At 37.7% G+C, this 18815-nt stretch overlaps 2 protein-coding genes across 2 annotated transcripts in view; both read left to right on the top strand.

Moving 5' to 3' along the window:
* LOC139129869 (cholinesterase-like) overlaps nt 1-4500 on the top strand; it is a 4924-nt gene extending 424 nt beyond the window's left edge. Inside the window, exons 2-5 of the mRNA XM_070695551.1 lie at nt 238-411; nt 733-1385; nt 3569-3744; nt 3959-4500. Coding sequence (XP_070551652.1) covers nt 238-411; nt 733-1385; nt 3569-3744; nt 3959-4029 — 1074 coding nt within the window. The 3' untranslated portion in view covers nt 4030-4500. The remainder of the gene's footprint in view (nt 1-237; nt 412-732; nt 1386-3568; nt 3745-3958) is intronic.
* Nucleotides 4501-8522: 4022 nt separating this feature from the next.
* Nucleotides 8523-15729, top strand: LOC139129873 (sialate:O-sulfotransferase 1-like). The gene is made up of 3 exons (XM_070695556.1): nt 8523-8675; nt 13462-13668; nt 15042-15729. The coding sequence occupies exons 2-3, from the start codon at nt 13536-13538 to the stop codon at nt 15401-15403; spliced, it is 495 nt and encodes a 164-aa protein (XP_070551657.1). The 5' UTR covers nt 8523-8675; nt 13462-13535; the 3' UTR covers nt 15404-15729.
* The last annotated feature ends 3086 nt before the right edge of the window (nt 15730-18815 follow it).

The raw sequence follows: 18815 nt of genomic DNA, 5'->3' as shown, positions 1-18815 counted from the left end.
GGCTTTCTCGAATGAGCACACTGCCATTTGTTTTGCGTGTTCAAGCCCCTCTTGATCCAATGAATACCACTGCGTGTGTATCATGTGCATGAATATTTTGCCAGGATGTAGAGACACGATGGAATGTTGTCCATGGTCCCCAGGAGGGGACCAGTAGCCGCCGGATGGCCCTCGACCCTATTTCGTTCTTGTTTCACATCTTGAGTAACGCCATTTTTTGTCATACTCTAAACCCAGAGTGGAACGACATCCAACGGTGTTTTCCCTCGAGAAAACAAGTCAAAGCAAAATAAGCTGGCGCATGGTATCGGCAAAGTCGTCGGTTGTGAGAGGGACAACACCGAAGAATTGGTCAAGTGTTTACGCACTGTACCGGCTGAGACTTTCGAAGAAAATCTCGACCCAGAAATGGTAATGATGTTACAATAGCGATGGCATTTGAATTTTGTTTGAGTTTGCACTATATTTAGACTGCAAAGAAATTTACGACGGAAGATCGAATGAATTCAATATGTTTTTTACATTTTCCACTAGATAGGTATACCATAACGGAGACAAACAAATTTTTGTATCATGATGTAAGTGACACACAATCAAAGGTTAATACTTAGGCTGTTTAATACTTACCAGGTTGAATATTTGAAAACATGTCGTTCAAAATAGATTACTATTCAAAATATTCAGTGATGTAAACTCTCTTATATTATTTTATTCTCAATATTTTACCGTCAGAGGAACTTGATGACTGCTACCGGACTCGGGATTGATGACGTAGTAAACGCGGCGATACCTTTCGTTGATGGTCACTTGATAACCGGTATGACAGACGATCTCTTGAATCAGCGAGCATTTACAAAGACAAACGTCGACATCATGATCGGTACCAATGCCGACGAAGGTACGTTTTACCTCTGCATGGTCATGCCCCAGGCGATCAACGACCCGGTGTTGTCAATAAACAAGACTGTCTACGAACAAATATGGACTGCCTTCATATTTGAGTCGTTCAAGTACATTCCGGCGGTGCAGGACGCAATCAAGCTCATGTACGTCAACTGGGAGGAGGCGGACTCCGACGACGCTGACTATGTCGAAGCCTACTCTCAAATGCAGGGCGACTTCGAGTTCGTGTGCCCGTCGGATAAATCGGCGCGCGCTTACTCAAAATTTGGCGCCAACGTGTACATGTATCACATGACCCATGCGCCGTCTACGCCGATTGTGCCGGTCGCGTGGGTGAAAGCTGGTCACGCTGAAGATATACCATTTGTGTTTGGATTACACTTTAGAAACGACGCAGGCCAGAATAATTTCACAATGAAGCCAGAGGAAGTGGATATGTCACTAAAGATTATGCGATACTGGACAAACTTTGCTAAAACCGGGTAAGATAATTTAATGAGACATAATTAAAAGATAATAAAATTGAAATCCTGCGACAAGTATACTTAAAATTATTTCAAGATCGTATATAGCGGAGTGCATCTATAAAGCTTTTATGTGAATATACAGTTCTACGACGACACAGGGCAGTATTTTGTGGAATGCTTAAAAGTTATTCTAAACAGTGATACGGCATATCCTGCGGTAGTGCTTTCCACTAGCGAAGCGAGTGAAAAGTATTGCAGAATATGCCGCGTCACGAGTTGCGCGAGGCCATGGTGTTCTGTAATTATTACGGATGCTCCTTAAATTAAGCAAAAAGTATCGCAAAGTAAATGAATATGATATGATAAAATTCCAGTGATCCGAAGTTCTATATATGTCAGGTCTGTGAGTGGCTTAGTTATCGTACACACATTCATATGTAAATTGTCCATAGATCATCATCTTTTTGCGCTCGGAGTGCTCTCGAGCATGTTCTATCACAGGGTATTGCAGGCATTATTCTCCCAGAAGTTCCGAATATGGTCAATAAATGTCAAAAATTATTTTTTGTCATTACAAGCTTTATCTTTGTCGTTTTTGCGCACATTACTTTACCATCGCCATCTCAGTAAAGTATTTCGCAGAAAACAATTTATATCTTTTAATTACTCTTTTAGCTTATAAGGTAAAAGACCGATTTTTATGACCAACTAACGTTATTTGGTTAGGGCGATAGGCCCCACAATGGTTATCGGCTGAATAAATTAATGAAGGGGATTAAGGACGGTAATTTAGGGAAATAAAACGTTTTATTTGAAATCCTATACAGAGATCATAGCGAGGGTAAAGTAATAGGCACACACGCGACACAGGTACTAATACAAGTAAGGCTTGTATAATAAAAACTTTTGATAAAAAAAAAAAAATAACATACAGATAGAGTCCGTAAATCACATATATGGACTTTTATTTCACATTAAAAAGTACAAAAAGTTAATTCTAAACAAAAAAGCGAACAAACTCTAGTTTTAATGGAATCAATAAACAACACGAACTGTCAAAGTTTTGAAAACAGCAATTTCAGTCCAGATCGTCAGAACAAATAACAAACGATCAGCAGCTTTTCCGGTCTCAGAGAGATATGTACAAACAGAAAGTTCCCCTTGTCGAGACATTGTCTCTTGTAATTTGCATATCGATAGTGTCATTTATGCCCTGATAAAAATGTCAGTTTACCACGCTTGATTTTGATCTCACATATTATGATTTTCGTCACTTTGGGAACAATTTGGTATCGGGAGGTTTACTTATCTACGATATGTTAATGCAATGGGGAATGTAAAACATAACCTGTATGTAAATAAAGACAGGGATTACATTTTGTTTTTTGCTCATTTGCAAGTCATCTTGTAAAAATACGGGTTCCATTTTATCACCAGCAACATTTAATACAGCGATACTAATAATATATGACAGTGAGGCAAATATCACGTTTTGCGGCCTGCCCAAGGGATGATGATCCCAACCGAAATATTGATGATGCCCTAGCCACAGGCGAGGGTATGATCAATATTTTGGTCAGTATCACCAGCCCAAGGGCAGGCCATAATTCGTGATATTGCGCGATCTTCGTGTGTTATTTATTTCATTACACCAAACATTAGATTTCATCACAGTATGAAGTATTTGTACAGTGCGCATGGAACGATTCAAACTCAAGCATGGTTTCTCCACAGTCGAAAATGTGTTTATTCATGAAATTACTCATAAGTTTGGTTACAATTCCATTTGTTATTATTTTTATTTATTATTCTCGAAATCTCGTTCATTGAGTACTTTCTGTGGAATACTTTATTTAGGAGAATACTCATTTGTCGCTCAGGTAGCATGCGCCTCGAAATTCGAGAAAAAAATTAGCTTACGAGATACTAGGGGACACACGAACTTCCAAACTGTTATAATTCTTCTCATGAGCATTCTACTTCTGAGTGCTTATTTTGAGCTATGGAGTATATAAAGTTTTCGCCGGCCTAGTTTTGTGAAAATCGGGAATTAGAGAAAACACAGATTGGATTTTCTCCAAGCAATATATATCAATTTAAGAACCTGTGTGTCAAAAATGGCAAGATACAATGTCATTCAGAGCTTAGCTGACTCATGACGGCGCATTACAAATTGTCATCGTATATTGGTTCAATAGGAATCCTAACTTATCTGGCGTTGAGGGCGCATCATCTGTGGAGGACTGGCCACTGTTTAAAGTACCCGGATTACTGTACAAGGAACTCTCTCCGAAAATGGAAACCAAGCGAGCACTGAAAGCAAAGGAGTGTGCATTCTGGAATGACTTCCTTCCTAAACTTGTGAAGCATACAGGTTTGTTTCGATATATGTAGAACATATAGAATTATGCAGTCTTTCAATGGAAACGTCGGTGCTAAGGCAACACGGGATAAGGGAATTGATAGGATGAGATATATCTGATGGTACTTTTTTCATCGATAATTTACCTCTCTCTCTCTCTCTCTCTCTCTCTCTCTCTCTCTCTCTCTCTCTCTCTCTCTCTCTCTCTCTCTCTCTCTCGTTGTAGATGCTGCTAGAGTGTGTGCAGCCCCCGATGATGAAGCTGAGAAGTACAAAGAAGATAGCAATCACCCTTAATCACCTTAGTGATATTTGAAATCGCTGCAATGATACGTACACTGAAACGAGTAATTGTCACTTGTGATTGGGGTTTGCAGAAATTAAATTTTGTTATATGACCTAACATTCGTGCCGCGCACAGTACATCACTCCATTTCTATAGGGTATAGGGACGTACCACAAATTCCCGTGTTTCGTGTCACATTTCTATACTCCCTGACCGTTTATGTATGATGTACTGTAAGGCTTCAAAATATCGCATGATATTGAATTCCTCTTTCGAGTGCGCCGCACGCTAGATTGGAAGTGCGCTGCAAAGGGAAAACAAACTGCATACTGTGCGGCATTTCAAAATGCTCATAGTCCTAACTTAAATCCAATTGCCAAAAGTGGCACTGCAGAATATATACATTCAAAAGAACTTTAGTGGTCTTTGACGATGCTTTCTGAAGTTGAATAAACAAATAAATTGTCACGTAAAACATTCTACCCCTACACGCGTACTTATGTGTGTGTACGTGCTCGTCTCTGTCCCTCTTTGTGTGTCTGTGTATATGTGTGTAATTAGGTAATAAGAGAGGCATACCTTACACCGAGCCATCGGTTAGTGACCCACGATTTCCTCCTCTACGAGCCAAAGCATCCAAACAGAGTGACCATGACTCTGACAAGCTTAGATATCAAAATGATGACCGTTAGAATAATCACAGAGTGAAGTCTATCTGTCGTTGCATATTTGTTCACCACCAAACTGCTGTTATCAACGGAGAACAATAATTTCCATATTAAACATGTCAGACTATTTTGCACACGGACCTGAGCAGTGTCTTATCATCATATACCAGGTAACTTTGAATATTCATGAGTGAATTTAAAGCATGCACAATGTCACATTTTGTATGATAGCCTTTGAGTCTGAGTCAAATTGAAACTGGCATGTAAACAAGATCTGAAGGCACTGGTAACTTTATGTAGAATGCGCCTCGGGATAGATATTCTTACCCCATGGACATTTTTCTAATTTCTTTCTGATCCACCTCTTCTAGGGCACATTTTAAAACTCCCGATGTAAGAAAAAAACTAAAGATTCTTAATTTTTTGATAACCGAAAAGAGTAAACACAGGGATAGTGGCCATTATGTCTCAAATTTCGATAAATGTCAAGTAATTTCTTTTCATTTTTTTTTATGACATTACAAGACAAGTAGGGTACAATAGTATGTAAAATTTAATATACCACAATGTGTGGAAAATCGGTAAACCAAAGGAATAAATACTACCACCACTGCTGTTGCACTGACGAAGCAATACAAATATTAGTCATGCGCTATTGCAAACAAGTAAATTAAAAAAAGGAAATTAAAAGTCGTCCGGTTTTATATGATGTGGCAGTATATGACCACGTTTGTCACTTTTTGAAAAGTGGCGCCATAAGTTTGATAGCCATCTTTTAGTTTTCCTTGTACCTGTTGAACCTAAATAACTTCAAGAAATAGCGATACAGACGGGGGGGGGGCTTGCTTTCTAAGTCTAATGACCTGCCTTGAAATGAAGATTTATCAATAACAATGCGCCATTTGATGAAAAGTGGGAGGTTTGCGTGTTAACTTAATACTGTGTCCTATTTTGATTAAAAAAGATTCAGCGTTGAAAAGATTGATTGGCTTGTTTTCACAGTATTTTGCACTTGAAAAGGCAGTCACGATATGTGACACCTCCTGTTGCAGTGACTGTACATTGTAAGTCTATCACTCTATTGTAGAGCCGTAGGTAAGGATGTTGATTGCAATTTTTTGAAAGTATAGTATACAACAAGGTATTTATCAATCAAATGTATTCCTGGTACATAACGAAGTGCAATGATTTTGAAACTGTGTTCATCATAATGAAGTTCTGTTTCGCGTTTAGTTTACTTTTTGGTATAGCGATGATTGCAGCAATTTATCTGACCGCGAATCAACCTATACAGACGAATATTCCATATGGTAAGAAAGTACGCTATTTCGAGGCGTTTCAATTTTAAATAGAGTACATTTCAAAGTATGTGGCAATTTGTATAGGTGCGTGCGTGCGTGTATGTATGTATGTATGTATGTATGTATGTATGTATGTATGTATGTATGTATGTATGTATGTATGTATGTATGTATGTATGTATGTATGTATGTATGTATGTATGTATGTATCTATATATGTATGTATGTATGTATGTATGTATGTATATGTATGTATGTATGTATGTATGTATGTATGTATGTATGTATGTATGTATGTATGTATGTATGTATGTATGTATGTATGTATGTATGTATGTAATATGTATGTATGTATGTATGTATGTATGTATGTATGTATGTATGTATGTATGTATGTATGTATGTATGTATGTATGTATGTATGTATGTATGTATGTATGTATGTATGTATGTATGTATGTATGTATGTATGTGTGTGTGTGTGTGTGTGTGTGTGTGTGTGTGTGTGTGTGTGTGTGTGTGTATGTATGTATGTATGTATGTATGTATGTTATGTATGTATGTATGTATGTATGTATGTATGTATGTATGTATGTATGTATGTATGTATGTATGTATGTATGTATGTATGTATGTATGTATGTATGTATGTATGTATGTATGTATGTATGTATGTATGTATGTATGTATGTATGTATGTATGTATGTATGTATGTATGTATGTATGTATGTATGTATGTATGTATGTATGTATGTAAGTAAGTATGCATGCATGCATGCATGCATGCATGTATGTGTGCATGCATGAACACATACGTAACTAAGTATGCTCCGTACGTTTGGCTAGGTAAGTAGAACACGTTGAAACTAATTTGGGCTAGTGTAGTCATGTTGGTTTGATCTTAAAATATAAACTCATCTGCTTTTAATTTTTGCAATGCTCTTATTTTTCTGGAAAATGTGTAATATTGAAACGTTCAGCGCCGGCCATAGGGCACTAAGCACTTTTGATAATTTTCACAAATAAAAGATCCAATTCTCCCAAATTAATTCCAATTGTAGGTGTTGCTTGTAGATGAGATTGGTCTTATGTAGTTGCGCCCATATTCATGCATAGATGTATCGATCGACAGCTCTACGGGTGCGTACGTGTACATGTATGTGAAATTAACTTACTTAGATTTTTCGTTGTTATCATATGGTGGTTGAATTCTTTAAATTTAACATTGTTGATATTGATGACATACATGATTTTGACATGAAAATTTCTTTGTAATACAGTCTGGGGAAGCGCAATGTCAGCACGGATAATATTGAATGAGACAATCAGCCAAGATGGGGAGAATGCTACAGGCAAGTAACGTAGCTTGTAAATTGAATCAGCTGTTTCCTATTCCTGTAAAAATTCCAATACAAGCAACTTTCAGCCATTTTTTTCTTTTAATCTGTGTACCTTCGATAATTTATGATCTGACACCTAAAGACGGCATACCATACTCAATGTTGAACTTTTCTATAAATGTACGTGTATCTTGAGAGCAGTTAACACGATTAGGTAATATAAATTATATCGGAAGTCCAGCTGATTCAGATTTTTCGACATTTAAGTATAAAGGAAATGAAGGCCGGTTTACACATCGTTTCTACCTTTGTTGGTGATATACGATGTAGTGAGTCAATCAACATGCTTACATTTCTACCAAAATTTAAATCTCACCAAAAACTTGATGCAATTTAATTTTAGAATTTAGTAAAATTCGTATGATAACTGCTTCCATCCAATATGTTCAAGGAGAAGAATTGTTTCGTTTCCTTGATTGTCATGTTAGAATTTATTTATGTTGTTCTGCTCACTGAAACTTGTAGCATTATCAAATCTTAGAGCTTTTTCCAATTCACAAGAAAATATGATGGCAACACAATTTGTGGTACGTTCAGTAAAATTATGCCATCGCACCATTACATGTCATATTTTCAGGAAGACAGCGAGTAGATGAGATCTGAAGCATGGTTAATTACTACGTTTCTTTGAGAGGAAAACATGAAAAGTGACAAACATATTGAGTTTGACCCTTTAAAGTGATACTTGAACGCCGAATTAAATATTAATAAGTAAATATATTGTTATATATTGTTATATATTGTTATATAAGTAAATATATTGTTAAAAAAGAATTACCAAAAACATAATACTTTATTTGATGGCAAACAAAACTTTTACTTCAAGGGTATTTTTCATTTGTACAATTTCAATAACGTTTTGAAACATGCTATGAAAAAGCGTTTACAGCCACTTTTATATAATTGATGTTTATTGCTCATGTGTACGTATCTGTTCCATCCGAATGCGAGAATAATCACCTACAATTTTCCACATAGTCTAAAATATTATATTTAAAATTGTCCACCATCATCATTACCTTCGCACTAAAAGTTTGATAATAATAATAATATTGCTCGGGGCGGCAATTTTTTTCGAATGTGTATGGGATGGGAGTGTCACCAACTTTTTCGTTTTGTATACTGCCTCAGACTGTACAGTGGACTTCGCGCCTGCGCATAGTCTACCTAGAATCGCTCTACTTAGTCCCCCTGGTTCTGGCAACACATGGCTACGTTACTTGCTAGAGTTGGTGACCGGAGTGTACACTGGTTGTATTTACAGAGATGTAGGTCTGATTAAATCAGGTAAGACGTTTCTGGAAACTAGAATTTGAAACACCTATATTGTACTCTGTTATGCAAAATCGAAGATTATTCAGAACGCGTGACTTCATCCCTCTATTAGAAGAGAACACAGATTGATCAAGAATAGTAATCAAGGACATTTGTCAACTTTAATGCAAAATGATCAGCAAAAATCAGTTCATCAAGTTTAAAGGGCAATACATTTATCTCACTTGCTTCACTCACCTCGTTGCTGACTTACTGACTAACTCACCGACTGAATGATTTGGTTCGTTGGTTGGATGGTTGGTTGGTTATTTGCTAGCTTGCTAGCCCACTCAATCACTTGCTTACTTACTTACTTACTTACTTACTTACTTACTTACTTACTTACTTACTTACTTACTTACTTACTTACTTACTTACTTACTTACTTACTTACTTACTTACTTACTTACTTACTTACTTACTTACTTACTTACTTACTTACTTACTTACTTACTACTTACTTAGTGTGGAGAAATAAAAGGCGTACTCGACCAATTTCTTCAATCTTCAAACGATCTTTATTAATAAAACCGACGTTTCGGCAATACACAGATTGCCTTCCTCAGGGTAAAAACTAATAGATAAAAGCGGATAAAATAGAACGTGTCAAAGGAAGGTGGAACGACTACAGGAAAGTAAAATCATGATGACAAATCCTCACAAAGACTAAAAAAGGCGATAAAAATACAGTACTCAGAATAAAAACACTGGAATGATGTAAAATACAGGAATAAAAATGAGAATGTGAAAATCGACATAGGTAAAATGGAGAAGGGACTCTACTAACCTAGATCGTGTGAGGTCTGGATGGAAAATGAAATGTCATTGTCAAGGGAACCCTTATGTACATGTTGAAGAGACGGAGCAACAAGACCCCCTAATGGAGAACAGAGAGCGGGGGGGGGGGGGCTTACAGAAAAGTGGAAGAGAAATTACCCTTCTTTACGGTTGATACCAATGGGTGACAGCGTTTCAAGTGTAGTAATGTATGAAAGTTCAGTTTTTCTTCTGAGTTGGGTACTAATAGAATGCATTTTACAAATGCCACTTACTTGAAAATGAGAAAGATTGTGACCGGGTTTGTTGAAGTGTTCGGAGACCGGAGTGGATTTTCTATTGCGAATAGTGTAGACATGCTCATATATACGTCTCTTAAACTCTCTTTTCGTTTCACCAACATATTGTTGAAGGCATTTTCGGCAGGTGATGACATATATTAGGTTGCGTGTATTACAGGTGATGTTACTGACAATATTGTGAACTTTGCCATTATTTGTGCTGGTAATTGTGTTGGTTTCAGAGACAAATTTACATTGGTTGCATTCACCACAGCTTTTTGTTGAACCAGGATTAACGGAGTTTGAGGGCCTTTTGAGTCTAGCCCGTACGATAGATTTCCTGATATTACGTGGTTGTTTATAGGCAGTGAATGGAACATCAGTAATGGCTTTGGCGATTTCTTTATCGTGTGCAATTATTCCCCAGTGTTTGTTAAGAATGTTGGAGATTTTGGGTAGACTGGGGTTGAAAGTAACAACAAGGGGTATTCTCTTTTGACGTTTATCGGCGTTTGTGGATTTGGGCGTTATTAATTCTTTCCTGTCAATTTCTTTCACTACATTAATTTGTTTATCAATCTCCCTAGCATTGTAACCGCGGTTGACAAAATGTTCTTTCATCTGTTTAGTGGCACTGTCAAAGAGGGTTTCGTTGGAGCAAATCCGGCGATAGCGAAGAGTTTGGCTCCATGAGATTGATTTAAACGTATGTTTTTGGGGTGACAAGAACAATACACCGACCAACTCCAGAAGAAAATCAATCGCTGGAAGAGAAAGGGCTGGATTTCTAACAAGACAGCTTCCCAGCTCCTACCTCCTGAACCCAACCCGGTCACTTCTACGGACTCCCCAAAGTTCATAAGAAAGATACCCCACTTCGTCCCATTATCCCCCAATGTCAAGCTCTTACTGCCCAACTCGCAACATTCGTCGACCACCATCTCCAGCCTATCGTCAAATCCTTACCATCATATATACAAGACACCAACCACCATCTTCAAGACATCGATCAAGCCAACGTTCCGACAATGCACTTCTCGTCACCATGGATGTCAAATCACTATATACCAACATACCACATGAATTCGGTCTCAACGCTGTTCGTGACTTTGTCACATCATCCATATAGACAATCCGGAACTTCTCATAGAGATGTTAGATTTCATTCTCAACCACAACTACTTTGTTTTTCATGATACCTTTTACTTACAGAAACATGGTACAGCCATGGGATCAAAGGTCGCACCGTCATACGCAAACCTTGCCATGGGTAAGATCGAAAAATCTATTTTACACGGTCACGATTTGAAACCCCAGAGATGGAAAAGATTCATTGATGATGTTCGTTTCATCTGGATACATGGCCTGACTAAACTACACAATTTCCTCCAATTCTGTAATCAAATTCACCCACAATCAAATCACTATGGAATATAGTTCATCAAGCCTGCCCTTTTTAGACACTCTCATGACCATCCAAGACAACCAAATTCCACCTCCATCTACAGCAAACCCACCGATCGCCACACCTACCTATGGTTCACCTCTTGTCACCCCAAACATACGTTTAAATCAATCTCATGGAGCCAAACTCTTCCCTATCGCCGGATTTGCTCCAACGAAACCCTCTTTGACAGTGCCACTAAACAGATGAAAGAACATTTTGTCAACCGCGGTTACAATGCTAGGGAGATTGATAAACAAATTAATGTAGTGAAAGAAATTGACAGGAAAGAATTAATAACGCCCAAATCCACAAACGTAGATAAACGTCAAAAGAGAATACCCCTTGTTGTTACTTTCAATCCCAGTCTACCCAAATCTCCAACATTCTTAACAAACACTGGGGAATAATTGCACACGATAAAGAAATCGCCAAAGCCATTACCGATGTTCCATTCACTGCCTATAAACAACCACGTAATATCAGGAAATCTATCGTACGGGCTAGACTCAAAAGGCCCTCAAACTCCGTTAATCCTGGTTCAACAAAAAGCTGTGGTGAATGCAACCAATGTAAATTTGTCGCTGAAACCAACACAATTACCAGCACAAATAATGGCAAAGTTCACAATATTGTCGGTAACATCACCTGTAATACACGCAACCTAATATATGTCATCACCTGTCGAAAATGCCTTCAACAATATGTTGGTGAAACCAAAAGAGAGTTTAGAGACGTATATATGAGCATGTCTACACTATTCGCAATAGAAAATCCACTCCGGTCTCCGAACACTTCAACAAACCCGGTCACAATCTTTCTCATTTTCAAGTAAGTGGCATTTGTAAAATGCATTCTATTAGTACCCAACTCAGAAGAAAAACTGAACTTTCATACATTACTACACTTGAAACGCTGTCACCCATTGGTATCAACCGTAAAGAAGGGTAATTTCTCTTTCATTTTTCTGTAAGCCCCCCCCCCCGCTCTCTGTTCTCCAGTTAGGGGGTCTTGTTGCTCCGTCTCTTCAACATGTACATAAGGGTTCCCTTGACAATGACATTTCATTTTCCATCCAGACCTCACACGATCTAGGTTAGTAGAGTCCCTTCTCCATTTTACCTATGTCGATTTTCACATTCTCATTTTTATTCCTGTATTTTACATCATTCCAGTGTTTTATTCTGAGTACTGTTTTTATCGCCTTTTTAGTCTTTGTGAGGATTTGTCATCATGATTTTACTTTCCTGTAGTCGTTCCACCTTCCTTTGACACGTTCTATTTTATCCGCTTTTATCTATTAGTTTTTACCCTGAGGAAGGCAATCTGTGTATTGCCGAAACGTCGGTTTTATTAATAAAGATCGTTTGAAGATTGAAGAAATTGGTCGAGTACGCCTTTCATTTCTCCACACTGTGTCAAGACTTTGCTGTACTCCCGCTTCTTCCTGATGACTTCAATAGTTGCAGTTGGACTGACTCTATTTCTTGGAATTCTATACTTACTTACTTACTTACGTACTTACTTACTTACTTACTTACTTACTTACTTACTTACTTACTCACTCACTTACTTACTTACTTACTTACTTACTTACTTACTTACTTACTTACTTACTTACTTACTTACTTACTTACTTACTTACTTACTTACTTACTTACTTACTTACTTACTTACTTACTTACTTACTTACTTACTTACTTACTTACTTACTTACTTACTTACTTACTTACTTACTTACTTACTTACTTACTTACTTTACTTTACTTATGCCTTACGTCAGAAAAACTACTGAGATTGTTTTATTCCAATAAACAGCTTTGATGGACGAAGTACATGTTTCTTTCTTTTGTTGGCTATTTCAAGTTCATAACAAACCGATCGAATAGTAAACGGCTTTCAAACAGTGCAAGTTGATGACTTGTCGTTTGTGAAACCAATTTTTAAAAATAAAATGGAAGGAGAGACTTGGAATTTACTCGGTGTTATGATTATTGTTAAAATTTATTTACGGATGAATCAAATGAGTTCATTTAAGTTCCACGATCAAAGGAGCTTGTACATCAGTGAGAATTGCAAAATACTCAAGTACGACATCAAATAGCTCTAATATCACCATTTTGCTCGTAATGGGATTGTTAAAGGCCAACCAATCATATCGATTGATTGATTGATTGATTCATGTTATGCATATCAGTTCATTTCATACCGTAACTTGCAACAAATGGTTGAAAGAAGTATTCAATATTCAATGTAGGTTTTCGCGGTGAAGGTGATAGAGACGATTCCGGTCGGACAATCGTGGTGAAGACACACGACGGAAATCCAGAGATGATAAGAAAATATCACGCAGTCATTTTACTGCTAAGAAATCCGTACGGTTCTCTCGCTGCTGAGTACAATAGAAAGCAAGGAGGTCAAATGTTCTACGAAAGGTGGGGAGATGATGCTGTTGAGAGAGAAGGTGGGTCATGATGAATTCAGATTGCATTAGCGGAATATGCGTTTCGGTGACAGATATTTTGACTCTCAAACTTTTACAATACGTTTTTGGTCTATCGCTTGCGGGTATTCATTTTGAAGTCAATGAAATAACTTGAAAATGTTTCACCCTCGCATTTTCATGAAAATCCAAAATTTGGTTTAACCTCATAGTGTAAACATAGGGATGGCGGCCATTTTGAATTTCGAGAACCTGAAAATAATCACATATTTTTAATGTCAAATTTTGCACGGTGACTACCGATTTTCATTTTTAATTTCGAACATTTAAAGAAGCGTGCGCATCGAAAGTGAAAGATTTTAACTTTTGCTCAAATTGCTGAATGGAACTTTCAACCGTTCTCTTTCCTAAGCAAGAATGAAAATTACGAGTCACCGTTCAAATTTTGATTGTACAGAAACAAATTTTCTGATATTTACCGATATTTGAAATTCAAATGGTGGCTATCCATGTATTAACTCTACAGGGGAAACGAAAATGTTCGATTATCAAAAAAATTTGACTTTGAATTTTCCCATTCCGAGTCCAAGAACTTTACAAAGAATCCCCATCAGTGGTTGATCAGAAAAGAATAATTGTAAAAGTTTGGGCATCCGAATATCTGCTCCGTAGGCGCATTCTATCTTAAAACTTTAAATTCCGAGGTGTTTACTGCTTTAAACGCCACCGTAAACATGAAAGGCATCTATGAGTTCTTAGGACAATCTGTAAAAATTATGTCAGCCAAGCTGTTTGCATGCTTTTTGAAGCAAACGTCGCCTCCACAATAAGTATTACTCATCTGTCATCCAGACTTATCTTGGTGTGGATGATTACTAACAAATAAAGCCAATCGAGGTGCCTCAAACACGATACCATTATTAAGTTTCGACTTTACTGTCAGATTCTTGAAAGAATCGTGATAACTGGACTGTTGTTCGGATTGTAGGGTTAATGATAAAGTCAGGTGTTAAGCAACCCTAGACTGGTATGAAAGACCACCCATGTACCTGTAATGCGGTAATTAACTTTTCACTCCTGAAGTACTATCTTCGTATTATCTTTGAAAAAAGTTGTGAAACATTAGTATTGACACTTTAATTTCGGGTAATGCTTAATTAATTAACATCATAAACCGATTGGTTTATTTGTATTCTACTGAACTAAGCGTTTAGTACCGTCACTTTATAAGCAAATAAAGTCTTAAGAAAGAAGAAGAGACTTTGGTGATGAAGTAAGTGTAAATCAAACACGCTGAAATATAGCTCTGACTATTAAGTATTTTTCTGTCCGTGTCTGTCCGACAGTGCTACTCAACACCAGTAAAATGTTTTATTTTGAAAATTATGTTGCAGAATTTCTTCAAGCTATCGGAGCAGAGCTTAAATGTTGGTCTAACATAACGATTAATGCATTGCTCTGTGAAGAATGCCTTCTCCTCGTTGTCCACTACGAAGACTTGGTAGAACGCACAAACGAGCAGCTTCACAACATTTTGAAGTTTCTTAACTTCTCTGTCGACGAAGACAGGTTTCGTTGTGTGGAAAACGATAAAGAGGGACAATACCACAGAGGTGTACCCAAAGACGAGAGAACACGACAATACCATATGCTCAGAACACTGGACACAAGATTCGATATCGATGGGAAGATTAAGTCGGTATCTAAATTACTTGTGAGCAGGGGCTACCTACCAATACGGCAGTATGTCGTATAAAATTCATTTATATCCTTGCATTTTTACTTAAAACCACTTCTGATAATTTTTCTCTGTTTGGGGAGATAAGTATGCAATAAAACATGGAGTGAAAGGCCAAGAATCCTTGACATTTAAATTAAATGGGAAAAGTGTGTAAAGCTTGAAAAAGTCCTCGCCGGTTTCCTGAAAATGAGAAAAAACAACAGAACAGCCACAAAAAAGGAAATCAAAGGTCAAAGGTCAGCTGGCGAGGAAAAAAATTACAAAACAGTAAATCACTGAAAAAAGGTACATATCAATCTACCACAAAGGTGTGGGCATCAAAAACGCCTACACTAACCTATGTCTAGTAATGAAGGTTAATGGGATGGTGGAGGGAGGTTAAAATTTTTTTGAAAAACCAAAATGCTAGCTGCTGATTTGATGGTGTAACTCAAAAGAGGCAGAACAATGTTAAAGCACAAATGAAAGAAACTTTATCCGCCGTAGAGGGCGGTCTACACCTGAAGATATGGAAATTACAACTGCTTGTTTATAAATCGGATTATGTGTCTTAAATCGTGATTTTTTTGCACACAGACGCAGACACAGACACACACACGGACAGACAGACAAGCATCGATACCACATTAGCTCACGTGTTTAAACACGTTTAGCTAATAGGTAACATAGATAAATTGAAAATTGTCCAATATTTTATGATGATGGAATGTATAACCTGGTTTTTCACTTTCTTTAAAGTGGCGCCAGAAGTTTCACAGCCATCTTTTACCTGTGGAACTTAAATAACTTCAAGAAATAGCGATGCTAACGAGCTATTAAAGTGGCACTCCCACTTGGTAACATTTTAAAAAACATTTTTTTAATGCCAACGGTCAATATTTGACGTGGCGACTGCGCGCGGATCGCGAGATATCGATAAAAACATGTCCTCAAAAAAGTAAAAGATTGAATTCCGGTGGCCAACCTATATTCAGCTTCCGAACATCGAACGTTCGGCACTGGGGCCATTGTCAACTAAGCTATGGAGTACGAGTCTACGCTGACGCTGCTGTACGTCACAGTACCACTCGCGTCGGTGATCGGTCATGTCCCGTGGGAGAAAGCCGAGTCTTACTGAAAAAACGAAAAACAAAGTTTGCTGATTCCACCAGAATTCGCATAGGTGACCAGCAGATGCATACCACGTGGCGGCGGCTATGTATCAACCAAACGTAACTGTGCTGGTCACCTATGCGAATTCTGGTGGCCGCTATGTTTACACGTAAAAACTGATATGTATGTGGTATTGGTTAAAAATCTAATGCAACTGATTGAGAATAATGAAAACGACAAAAAACTAACGAGAAGTTTTAAAAACAAGTCATCGTTGATGACACAGTCCCCGCTTGTCCATTTTGTTATAATCTTTGGTGTCTTGGTAGCTGTGGTCTAGGTAGCTCTGGAATGACATTGATGCAAAGGGTGCATCAGGCCTGTGACTTGCATAATAAAAGTAATCTGAGGAACATTCAATAAATGACTCATCTCTACCGGTAATGACCACTAAAGAACTTTTGATTACATCACACATAACGATGCCCTTACTGCCTCCAGTGTCATGATGGCACATACTATACACATGGTTTGGTGGAATTTTCGAAATGGTATGGGGTCGGGTATGTTGTTGTCATCAGCCATTTCGGATCATATAATGAAACAAATTTATGTGCACAAGAATGCAGCCATAGTATTTTATCTTCGTATCATGTTTGAACAAAATCAGTCCATCGAGGGACAGTGGCCTATGTTTATGTTTCAAAGACATAAAAAATCACACCAAAATTTAAATCAATGGCTGTCTATTGACCATATGGATCACAGCACAAAATTAGTAGACATGCATATGTATGCTATGGTACTTTATCTTTGTACCAAGTCTCAACAACATTGGTTTAAATAATATTTGCATATGATTAAGCCTCAAAGACATGACAAATTCCAAAAATGACCATCTGACAGCGATATTGGAAAGAAATGACAATCTGGCAGCCATATTGGAACATATCAAGAAGTAAATTGACATGTATATGTATGCCATAGTGCTTGATCTTTGTGCCAAGTTTGGACAAAATGGGTGTAATGACCTTTGAAGTACATGCAAAATTCCAACAAAATGACAGTTCTGCAGCCATATTGGATCCTATCGCAAGCTTAATTGATACATGCATATGTATGCCATAGTGCTTTGCCTTTGTGCCAAGTTTGAGCCAAATCGGTTAAAGGATGTTTGAGTTATGGTTCAAAGACATGAAAAAATCGCAAAAAAATGGCCACCTGTCGGCCATATTGGATCATATCACGAAATAAATTGGTGTTAATATGGAGGGCATGGTGTTTTGCTTTTGTGCCAAATTTGAACAGAATGGTTCAATGATGTCTGAGTATGGTTCAAAGACATGAAAAATCGCAACAAAATGGCCGCCTCGCGCCCATATTGGATCATATCGCAATATAATTCAACATGCATATGTAGGACATAGTGTTATGCCTTTGTGTCAAGTTTGAACAGAATCGGTTCAAGGATCTTTGACTTATTTTCAAAGACACGAAAAATCACAAACAAAATGGCCGCCTCTTGGCCATATTGAAACATATTGCGAAATAATTTGACATGGATATCAAAAAGCCATAATGTTATGCCTTTGTGCCAAGTTTGAAGCAGAATGTGCTCAAGGATGTCTGAGTTATGGTCCAAAGACACGAAAAATCGCAATAAAATGGCCGCCTCGCGCCCATATTGGATCGTATCACAAAATAAATCGACGTGCATCTGTAGGTCATAGTGCTATGCCTTTGTGCCAAGTTTGAACAAAATTAGTTTAGTAGTGTCTGAGAAACTGTTGATGACGGACGGACGGACGGACGGACGGACACACGGACGGGACCCAATCTATAAGTCCCCGCCGGACTTCGTCCGCGGGGACTAAAAATTACCGGAGGTAAAGGCATAACGATGTATTTAAAGTCTTCGCAGTGAAAGGTAAATTAATTGCGTCATTCGAACGTTTTTGGACTCCCTAGAATATCGTCCATCAGCACAACAACAAACCTTCGGGGATTTTGGTTCATAATCAGAAAATTCGGAATGTGAAAAATACGCTCGGGAGTTGACATGTTTTTAGCGATATCTCGCGATCCGTGCGCAGTCGCCACGTCAAATATTGACCGTTGGCATTAAAAAATGTGTTTTAAAAAATGTTACCAAGTGGGAGTGCCTCTATAAGCACAGGGGGCGTTGTTTTCTCAGTATCCTGACCTACCTTGAAATGAAGATTTATCAATAACAATGCGCCATTTGATGAAAGTCGGAGGCTTGAGTGCTAACATTAAAAGCTGTGTCCTATTTTAATAACAGTAGTATTCAGCCTTAAAAAGATTGATTGACTTA

Source organism: Ptychodera flava, chromosome 3, assembly GCF_041260155.1.
Source record: "Ptychodera flava strain L36383 chromosome 3, AS_Pfla_20210202, whole genome shotgun sequence".
Lineage (NCBI taxonomy): Eukaryota > Metazoa > Hemichordata > Enteropneusta > Ptychoderidae > Ptychodera > Ptychodera flava.
The sequence above is the reverse complement of the archived record's forward strand: the minus strand, read 5'-3'. Positions and strand labels throughout refer to the sequence as shown.